Below are 11,435 nucleotides of genomic sequence, written 5' to 3'. Positions count from 1 at the left end.
CACATAAACAATATAAATCTGATGCCCAGTCCTTTACAGGTATGAGGTTATTTTCGCTGGGTTTTCAAATTGTCAAGTATAAATAGGATGAGGTCACCAATACTTAAGATGAGGCACTTGAAAAATTACCCAAAAAGGTTAAGTATGCAAAAGTGTAAAACAAAACTTTTGATATTAATCTTACTCAATTTCAGACGCGATTAATCTGAGATGGTCTATATTAAGAAGTGTTATAAGCTTTTATTTTATTTCTTGCCCTTCTGCTTCCCCTTGACCCCCAAGGCAACATAACCATGAAATAGACATCACCACAGACCAGTTAATGTGCTTCCATACAAAGAAACGAAACACTATATAATGACATTGGGGTTTCAGAAAGTGACTATTTTACCACAAAAACTTGTGCATAATTTTTTTCAGACACATGGATAAATACACTGGTGACTCAAAGGCAAATCAGTATCTTGACCAAAGTCCTAGACAAATAGGTCCTCAAATTTATTATCAACTGAATCAAAATCTTAAGTCTTATGTACTCTTTTTAAACACTGAATTTTTAAAATACTGAGAAATTTAAAATTTTAATTTTAAAAATAGAAAAATTAAAAAATTAAATTTATTAATATTTTCTAGATTACAGTTTAAGATTTAAAAAATAAGGAACAGATGCTTTGTCTTGCCAGCCTTTTGTGAAAGACCTTTTAAACATATATATGTGGCTAATTCATTTTCAACCTTAACATGTTCTCTGTATATTTACACTGTATCTTTTGGTAGTTAAAATATTAAACGCTTGATTAAAAGAGATCAATTCCTGTTGCTTCATGAATTCATAGTACTATATTTTTCCCTACTGTCAGATTTCAACATACCTCTACTAGTAAAGAAAATAACACAAATTTTAAAAGTTTATCCAATAGGGTTTAAAATCTGTGGTCCCATTAACTAATAGTTTTAGGTGAGAACAGTTAAATCTCATTAAACTTATTTAATTCTGGTAGTTTATAATTTGAGTAATTTCTATAGCCGATACCCAAATGCCGTTTAACAAACATGAGTTAGTTACTCATTGGAACATGGTTAGCCGTTCCAAGTCCCTCATCAAAATCACTTCCTGTGTGTGTGCACATGAGCGCACATACACTCCTTAATTCCCTAAAACAGTTCTGCTCCTCTAAAGAGAGAAACTGTCTTTTGATCAGTATGCTACCAGACACCTATGTCTCTGCTAAAATCAGAAGGTGGCCAATTTTCAAATAAATGGAAAGGGAAAATACTTATTTAGAACAACAAAAATTAAGCTTGGCAAAAGTAGTTACTTTTATTTACAATTGCATGTATTATGATTACAAGAGAAACACTAGTGATACCATCTGAACAAAAGCAATGATTTATTGGTAATGGCAATGAATGAAATATTGAAAGTCTCTGGTGAGAATCAAGCAATTATCCAGGAGCTGTAGATCTGACTGCAATATGGTCTTCCAGTGTCTTTTGTACCTTAGTGGCTTTCTCCTTTTTTGCCAACTACCTAGGAAGAACAAAAATAACTTTATATGTACTTCTTATTGATTTAGAAATATGAGTTATTTTAAAAATAATATTACAAATTATAATCATTTTTAAAAGCTGGTATTAATTTTTATCTTTGCAATTTTTTGGCATGCAGTATTATCTTCATTGTTGAAGCACACTGTGACCCTCCCTCCCTTCCCAGACTCTAGAAATTAAAAATAAAACACATGCAGGCTATTTTTGGTTTCCCACACTGTTTTAAGAAAAAGTAATGCAATTTTTCAAAACAAGGTTGACAGTTTAGAGAAGTTAATAAAGAGATGATGCTACATGAGTGAAACATATTTGGCATACTATTTTTAGGCAATGAGATATCAAATGCCTGCCGATCATAAAATAATGTACAATTAAAAGAGTATGCTAAACTTATGTCTTCATGCCCAAGATGACAGGTTTCTAGACTTTTCTATCAATATGCAGACATGCAATGAAAACAGATTAAAAATGACTAATTTGGCCTAGTTTCTATTTTTAAAAAACCCTGATTGCTACAATGTACTACTGAAATGATAAAGAATAAACCTTGTTTCAGGCAATGATTAGAAAAATTCTCTACTGAAGGGTTTAAAAAATGTTCTAGTTGCTATAAATGTAGCAGATTAAAAATATAAAGAATAAATTTGGTTTCTACCAATAGTTCTAGAAAACAAATCCTCTGTGGGAAGGCAGGCTCTAAAACTACGTTCTAATCAAACAATTTACTTTAAATCTAAAGTTTATAACAATGTATTCTCATGGCAGAAATTCCTTTAAGGAAATCTACTTGCAAGCTATTGAACATACATTTGTATACAAAAAAATTTCTATATATGTCTGTAAATATAATTTTCATATTTTAAATTGATTCTGGTCCCAACGGTAGTATCTGAATCAAGTAAAACTCACACAGGTCTTCAGTACAAGTCTGGTCTAAAATAGAACATGGCTGGGTCAATGTCATTCATGGGAAAAGATTATAAAAACCCTTTCCACTGAATTCCTAATCACGTGATGCTAGAAATGCTGTTTTCCTCATCTTGAGGAAAATCACTTTTACTACTTTAAAATAACTCCTCTCTGATCCAAGGAAACCATGTGTTAAAAAGCCCAAGAAGCCAAAAAGATACAAAAGGTAGTCTCATAAAAGAGTACGTGGATGAGAGTTAAGAAATTTAGATTTTAAGAGCTGGGGGGAGCTTTCCTAAGAAAGAAGGGGAGGTGGCACTATCTGTACCACAAATGGATTTAAGCAGATAAACACTGAAAGCATTATTGATCATCATATCCCTTGGGAACACACAAAACACAGAGCTATTGGATTAAGCAAAAGAAAACAAAAACAACTAATATTAAAAATTTAAATTTTAACAGATGTGACACAGTAGAAGACATGAATCTGCATACTGTTTCACAGGTTGATAACTCTCAACTTGCCAATGTGTATTCTCTGTAAAAAAGAAGAAATTCAGCATTCCAATATGGAGTTTCTCACCCCAGAAGTAAAGCTCTTTTATTCATTTTTAAGTCTTTATATTACACCTCAGACAAACAAAAATTTTGGTACATCAAAATTAGATGTCAAAAATATTTATTCAGTCAAGAGTCCACTGATCTTCTATGTTAATATTTTAACCCAGCCTAACATCCAGTCCATAAGTCTTTCAACTGGCCTTGATCTCACTTGCGTTGGCAAAGCACAGGACATGCCCACAATTAATCAGCAGAGAGATTTTGGGGCTACAGTTCCAATGAGAAAATAAAACCCACCCATCTCTCAAATTCAGCCTAATCAATATATTACACTAGTACTGATATAAAAGAACTTGATGAAACTGCTCGTATTTGATTTCCAAAATGATTCTATAGCTCCTAAAAAATAAAATTTAAACTTCAGATCAGATTAAAACATTAACTAGTTAAATCTAAAAACATTTACAACAATGTAAGTTTTATTGCAAAATTATTTCTCAAAATGTAGCACAAAATTAAATGAGACAGGAGAAAGTAAATTAAAAAAAGTAACAAAAAGTTGGGTGAGCAACCTGGTATGGTAATGAAATTAAAGCACCTAGTTGCAAGCCCAGAACAAAAACCAAAAAAAATAAAAGGCCAACTGAGAAACATGACTAGAATGAGATCTGAAGAAGAGACAGTTGAGGAAATTTAGGTAACAAGAAGGCTGATCCAGATGATAGAAGCTGTAGAAATCTTGCCCCAACAATGGTGAGAACATGAGAAGGGTGAGAGCAGACAGGTGCAGAGAAGCAAGGAGGGGAGTAGAGTGAGATAAGGTCAATCTTTATATTACTTCATTTTAAAAAATCTTCTGGTTTTAGTTCATTTGAGTTGGATTAAAAAAGCTGAAAAATAAACAGACAAAAATGTTACAATAATAGCTGATACGGTGAATGGCCAGTTAAGAAAAGTCTATTTTTATTACAGTCACAGAAAATCTGCTCTGCCTTTCAAATGCACCTCATTCCCTAAGAAGCAGAAGCCCCTTCATTTTTGCTCAGTTTTGTATACTTATATTATTTTTGTGTTCAAATAAAGCAATCCATGTAAAGAGCATATTTTAGCAAAGAAAACATCTACTTCCAATTAAAATGGCAAGCTTTTTTCATGCTGCAACACAAAGAATCCATTTACAACAGAAAGCCTAAGTCTGGGCATAATGCTTCTTATGAGCCAAAAACAGACCAGTGGAAGGTATGTTCTAGTCTCCAAAATCTGAAAAGTACAACCTTCTAAAGCTGTAACAGCATGCAAGGTGGTCTCAGATTTCTAGCCACATCCAAGATTCACCAGCATTACCTTAGCTCTGTCATCTTAGTGACATAAGGAGAAGATCAATGACATTCTGAAAACTAAAATTATCTGGAAACAACTCATACAACATAAAAATGTAAACTGAAAACGCTACCAAATTCTATTTTATCATTCATTAAAATCATTTTACACAGCTCTCTTCACTACACAGAGGTATCAAAACTTTCCTCTCTGTGCTGATAAAATACATGCCCAATCTATATTGAAATTTTTAATTCCAATGGCTATGTACAATTCCTTTAAAATTCAGACTAACTAAATAAAGGAAAGAAGTGCCATACTTCACCTATCCTCGAATGAAGGACCTGCACCTTCCCACTTCCATGCCCAAGGTTCCTGTTTTCCATTCTACCTAGAGTGCCCACTGCTATCTTTTCCTCTATCCATTTCTACTCCCACAGCTTAGTTCTAGGCCCTTTTCCTCCACAAAACATTCTGATATTTTCCCAGCCATTCTTGGGAAGAAGGAAATATCACCAGGCTGGGAAAGGATGAGAATACTCTGTAGAGGAAGAGAGCCGTGAACTAAAGCTTTGATTAACTTTGATTAGCATTCCAAATGTTTGTGCATTACCCTTTAACAATATAAACTCGTTACTGGCAGAGCTTATGACTATACCTAGCATAGTACCACAGGGACAACAAGTACCATACCATGTATCGTTTATTTCCTTTACTAGAAACACCAAGCTCACTGATAGTTTTTAATTAAGTGACTCTACACAAGGCCAATTTCAGTTAAACATAAGCTAGCTTTTTAATTGCAGTTTTCCTACACTGAAGTTGTTGACTTAGCACAACATGAAGAAAACTGAGATACGGACTTACTCTTGAGGAATAACCCTAGAGTTCAATGAATGACACGAGAACAAAACTCATTTGGAAACTACTGAAAGAAAATGTAATATTAATATATATAAGAAAGTCATTCAACCAATTAAAATTTATCAAACATTAAAAGCAATGGATTAAGAAGTCCAGGACACGAAGAAGGGAGTCCATTATAGCATTACATTATTTTCACAGCAGTTCTCAGTGTGGTCCAGGCTGGGCATCCCTGAGACCCTTTCATGGAGTCTTCAAGGTCAAAACTATTTTCATAATAATGCTAAATTGTTACTTGCCTCTTTAACTAACTCTCATTGTCTCACAAATGTACAATGAAGTTTTCCAGAGGCTACATGACTTACGATAGCAAAACTGACTGAATGCAGAAGCAGATATGAGAATGAGAGGATTCTATTAAGCTAGACTATAAACAAATTGGTCAAAGTGTAAAAGCAATGCTCTTCTTCTCACAAAATTAGTTTTTGTTTTGAAATATATATATTTTAAAATATTACTTGTGTTAACAGTGATTTTATTTGTAAATAAATATTTTTTAAATTTCTCAGTTTTAACTTCTAAAATGGTAAATATTAGATAAATGTTGGTCCTCAATAATCTTTAGTACTGTGAAGGGGTCCTGGGACCAAAAAGTTTTGAGAACTATTGTTCTGCCATAATTTTCAATAAGGTAAATAGCATTTTAAAACAAACACAAATACTCTCAAACAAGAAAAGAAAAATATCTTTGCTATCCTGAAGACAGTCCAAAAAAGGTAGCTTGATAGTCAAAAAAGAGAGAAAATAGGCTAGAAGGGATGTGAGGTGGGATGTTAAAAACAAAGAGGTGGAGACATCCTTAGATGGACAATTATTAATGCACATTAGAAAAACTATAACTGAATGGCAGGCTGGTAAGAAGATGGACAAGATAGAGTAGGGGTTACCTAAAGGAAAAATGGAAATCAAGTAGCATAAGCTGAGGTGAGAAGCAGGAAACCAGAGCCGAATTAATGATATGAGAAAATAACAGGATTCAGAATAATAGATCTTAGGAAAGAACTGAGCTAAAAAGAAACTATGCAAGGCATGGTTAAAGCCAAATCCAATGGCATTTAATTCAAACAAGCAAAGTAGCAAAGCAGGCGGCCAAAACGACTCTGTTGCTCACAGTTTCCCAGTGCAGCATATTTCATATCATAAAAACGTAGATGTTTAATCTCTGCTTCTTCTGATCTGTCATTATGTGCATGTCAAACATTTGACATGACAGATCTAATAATTGTTTCTAAACCTCCCAAAAGTTAACTATGCTGTGAGACAGAAAGGTAGCAGTTGGAAAATGACATTAAAATAGCTATTGTCAAGGTTATCACTTTTGCAAAAACAGCGTACAATTTTATAAGCTCATCCACCGTTATGAAATTTTATGAATTTTTCTGTTATTGGATTAAAATTATATCTGCAGTGCCATCAAAAAGAATACGTTTTCAGGGTGTTCCATGGCTCCAATTCCCCAAACAGGGCTCTAAGTTTTAAGCCAGGTGCCTCTTCCTCCAGGCATTGACAATGCTAGGGAAACTCTTCCTCTCTTATAATCACCCCAAGTTCTAGACTGCCCGCCAGATGCAGCCATCAGAAACACAAGTAAAACCTACATCTCCGGTGCTGCTGCACATTTAGTCTGTGTACAGCAACCGGGTTCTGTACTGATAAGTACATCTATGATCTGTGGTTGTGTATTTTAAGAGTCATCCTAAATGAACCGTTACCAATTAGAAGTAGCTCCAAGAATGAAAAAAATGTTCTCTTCCCTAAAGGTCCCATGGAACTTATAAATTCTTTCACAAACTTTGGGACTATGTCCTCAAAATCAAAAAACAAAAAAATTCACTGAATACATACATATATGTCTGTTCACTGAATAGTTATTTGCTGAAATGTGTTCTTTCAGCACGAAGACATGGTTTGAAAGCATCTCAGTGTAGTAAAACTGAGTCCATTCTTTTTGATTAAAATTGTCATTTTAAGTATGTTTTCATCAGAAACAATGATAATCAAAATCTTAATATAAGCAAAGTTCTTAAAAATTCATTAATAATGATTTAACTCACTACTACTATTTTTCATTATTCCTAACTACTTTCTATAACCAAACAATAATTTTTACCCCTCTTATTTGGATGCCATTCATTAACAGACACTATAACAGTAGGACTTACTTTTATTAGAGATTTCGTTTAGTAAGAAATCTAAAAATGTGATTAGAAGAACCTACTGTTCTGTTTAACCTTATAAAATTTCATGACATGATTTTGACAGCTTTAAAATTATTTCCTTAAAATTGTTATTTTTATTTCTCCTAGCTATCATTTAAACAAACTTACTCGTTTGAAGTCATTCATATTTGTTGCCTGGACTGGAGTCCCAATAAAAGTAAAATATGAAATTCTTGTTGTTTCTTCTTCACCCTGATTGGACTGAACAAATATCTACATACACACACACACACACACACACACACACACACCAAAAAAGGAAAGAATTTTTACATTAATGATTACACTCCTTTTATAAACATGCTTTAAATGTAATCAATTTCCTTAGGTTATTAATAAAAAATACCTTCCATTCTTTGTAAGGATTAATCCGAATTACATTTAGACTAGTACTCCTATAGCATTATTAATTCTATTGTTTGCCCAGCTATTCTTACCTTCTCCAGGGATGTCATGGCAAGACACTCACATACACAAGTTCTTGATGATTTAGTGTGATAGTGTGGAAGGGTCATAGTTAAATTATTTACAAAGAATGTTGAAAGGGTATGAAATTCATGATTACAGTGGGCAGAGTGTTACTGAAACTTTACTAAAATTATAATTTTTCACTGAGGAAAATCTCTGCAGTTATATTCTTTCTGATAATCCTTCATTCGTTCTATTTCCTACAATTTTAAAAGAAAAAAATAGTACTGGAAATAGGGTCCTAAAACTATACTGTGGCTTACATGTTTTTTCAAGCTTGGCTCTTTACCCTTTCTATTTAAAAACTCCCCTCAGCATGTTAGGAGACAGAAACTTTACTCATAGATCCTTTTTCAATATATTGGATTTTTAAAATTTGCTCTATTAAAATAATACTCTACATGCTGTCTACTTAAGATTATTGCCTCTCTTGAATTCAGCAACATACTTTTTTCATTCTCAGATGGCACTAAGCAATCAGTTTTTGTTGTTTTTACAGGAAACCACAGATTCATCTCAAACTGAGCTATTCAATTAAAAACTCTAAGTCTATAATAAGTGGACTATTAAACTAGCTATCTATTTATTTGCAATGCTTTTTTAATCTAAGCACAACAGTTTATATTTACTGCTTTTAAAATCCATCTACTTATTCTGATCAGACTTCCGGATCAAAGCTGTCATTTCAATTTCAATTTTATCACCAAAAAAAGTGACAGGCATGCTTTCTCTGTCGGGATTTAAGTCACTGACTAAAATTTTTTTTTTTTTGACTAAAATTTTGATTTTGATAGAACACAGTGAAGACTGTGAACCTATCACAAGATAACTATGTTCAATGATTCTCAAAGATAGAGGAGATTATATTAGGATCTCTGGGTTTAAAGGGCTTTTCCAATAAACAAATGCCTTCCTCCCATCACTAAATAAAGTAACAGGTGTTATTAACTGAATGTTACAAATATGAGTAAAGTCAAAAAAATATTTCATAACCAGTGTTCCAGTATGATATAACCATTTTCTGTAATTTTATCTGGGTAAAATATTTCAACTACTGAAAACTCAACTTTATATAATCTTTCATCTTACCACTAAGTATATTCTGTGAAATTCTACTGAAAACCTCCTAAAATGAACACATGCTATGGCATTCTTCTAATTTACAAAAACCAGAATCCACTAACACAAAGAAATCACATTAGCTTGGCACGCCTTGTTCTCAAGTGACTCTGTGCTGGTTCCTACTCCTTTTTCTAGGTATTCTACTATTCTTTTATAACCCTCCTACCCCCTCCTCTGAAGGAACGGGCTAGGGTGGACAGGTGGTTTAGGAGCATATTTTGGGTTTTAATACTAAAATTCACAAAAGCAATTAATAACTGCTAAAAAGCTGCTGCTTTCTTAATGTAAATTAAGATAATATAAAACTATCTTTTAAAAGCCATTTTTACTGAGATCGCGGCCACTACACTATTAAAAACTCTATATTCTAGAAAAGTAAATTGGACTTTACAAACGTATCATCACTCATTACCAGGTATGAAGGAAGCACAAATATCTTCTATTTAAGTATAAATGTTCTAGAATAAACTTTTAACAAAAGTTGCCAAAGATGTATACGTAATATATATATATGTAAACTGACAAATCCACAAATTAAAAAAAAAATCAATCCGTCTTTCCTCTTTAGGGCACACAGATGAATTAGAAAGAAGAAAATTCAATTAGCTCATTAGACATGTTTATGCATTTCAAACCAAGTGGACAATTATTACTTTTAAGGATCACGTGGAATCAGCTAGGATACTAAAGATGGCATGAACTGTCACCCACAACCCGTTAAATATATCTGGATGAAATATTACTTACAGTTACACTGTTAACATTCTGAAACTTTACATAACGAAGTGGGACAATACCATCTTCTTTAATATCATCCTCTGTTAGTTCCAGAGCTTGAGTTGGCTCACTTCTTTCTGCCTCTTCAAAATCCATAGACCGGGGTAGATTGATAAAAATTTTTACATACTTAGGACCCTGACCTATAAAATGGTAGAATAAAATTAAATGCTAACGCCAAACATATTACTGGTATATTCTTGGCCTGCTAAAACTATACTAAGTACTAGGAATACTAGATGAAAACACATACATATATATGTACATGCATAACATATACACAGAGTTCTTGCCCTCAACTATAAAAGACATACTATGATACATGTACAACTCTCAGTGAGGAGGTATAGGGAAGGTGGCAGTGGAGTCTGACAGCACATGCAGGCTGACAGAAAGTTTCATAAAAGAAATAACATTGACGCGGGTCTTGCAGTTGCCATCAGTTGGTACATTTTGTTATTTAGGAGGAAAGCACTATCAGTGACAACATTTAGCCAGAAGGAAATTAATTACACAAACTACCAAAATTCATCTTAGGGATTAGGATGTGCTCAGTGGTAAAATCATATTGATAGAGTCTTAGTCCTTTTAACTTCAGACCAGTGTTTTGTGACTCATTAAGGAATCTTAAGGTAGTCACACTGCTTAAATACTCATTTCTATAGCATTTGCTTTTATAAATACTTTGTATTCTCAGAATAAAGAAACAATTTTATTAGTGAAAAGTCATTAATACATGAAAATTTAGAATAGCAAATGATAAGGGAATGCTACCTGATAAGCGTACTGCTTCTCCCAATCAACCAAAAAACCAGAATCCTAGTCCCCACTGCCCACCCCATGCCCCCACCCCTGCCCGCCCCAACCAGCAAAAAACACTTCAGTAAGAAACAGAAAAAAGGGGGTGGGAGGGTGAATAGCACAATTCTTTATTTAATGCAAAGAAAAATGCCAAGTCTGTACAATCATGTTTACAGCATCATAATATGTACAAACAAGATGAAACTATAATTAGAGCACAAATAGGAAGATCCGGAGCCTGTCTTATCACCTATAACAGGAGGAATGTGAAATAATTCTCCCAGTTCTGATCCTGAAAAACAGCTACCTCAAACCTAGAATCTTTAGTTGGAAGAAAGGGCTACCTCGTTTTCAGATTAAAAGGGAACTTAAATTCTAAAATAAAAAACTTTGGAAAAAGGGTAAACATTTCTTTTTTTATTACTTTCGGTCCAATAATCTCACATTATTTGCCCACTGCTTTGTTCTAAGAACAATTTCACTCCTTCCCAAAACAAGAAATCTTTACCTCTATTTAATAAAAAGTTTTAACCTAAGTGTCCATCAACAGAATGGATAAAGAAGATGTAGTAAATATATATACAATGGAATCCTACTCAACCATAAAAGAATGAAATTTTGCCATTTGCAACAACATGGATGGACCTGGAGGGTATTATGCTAAGTGAAATAGGTCAGACAGAGAAAGACACATGCTGTATGATATCACTTACTTATATGTGGAATCTGAAAACTATGACAAACTTGGGAATATAACAAAAAAGAAGCAGACTCACAGAT

General features: G+C 33.3%; 1 protein-coding gene across 4 annotated transcripts in view; it reads right to left on the bottom strand.

The window, feature by feature from the left end:
• Window positions 1–220: 220 nt before the first annotated feature.
• TXNL1 (thioredoxin like 1) overlaps window positions 221–11,435 on the bottom strand; it is a 43,228-nt gene continuing 32,013 nt past the window's right edge. Inside the window, exons 6-9 of one of the 4 annotated variants that reach the window (XM_032603068.1) lie at window positions 9,825–9,997; window positions 7,596–7,700; window positions 2,959–3,001; window positions 221–1,531 (exon numbers count right to left, since the gene is read on the bottom strand). In XM_032603068.1, the coding sequence (XP_032458959.1) occupies window positions 2,963–3,001; window positions 7,596–7,700; window positions 9,825–9,997 (317 nt within the window). In that variant the 3' untranslated portion in view covers window positions 221–1,531; window positions 2,959–2,962. Of the gene's footprint in view, window positions 9,998–11,435 lie in introns of all 4 variants that reach the window. The other 3 variants (XR_004345440.1, XM_032603069.1, XM_032603070.1) reach the window with 3 other exon arrangements.

Source organism: Phocoena sinus, chromosome 14 (assembly GCF_008692025.1).
Source record: "Phocoena sinus isolate mPhoSin1 chromosome 14, mPhoSin1.pri, whole genome shotgun sequence".
NCBI lineage: Eukaryota > Metazoa > Chordata > Mammalia > Artiodactyla > Phocoenidae > Phocoena > Phocoena sinus.
The sequence above is the reverse complement of the archived record's forward strand: the minus strand, read 5'-3'. Positions and strand labels throughout refer to the sequence as shown.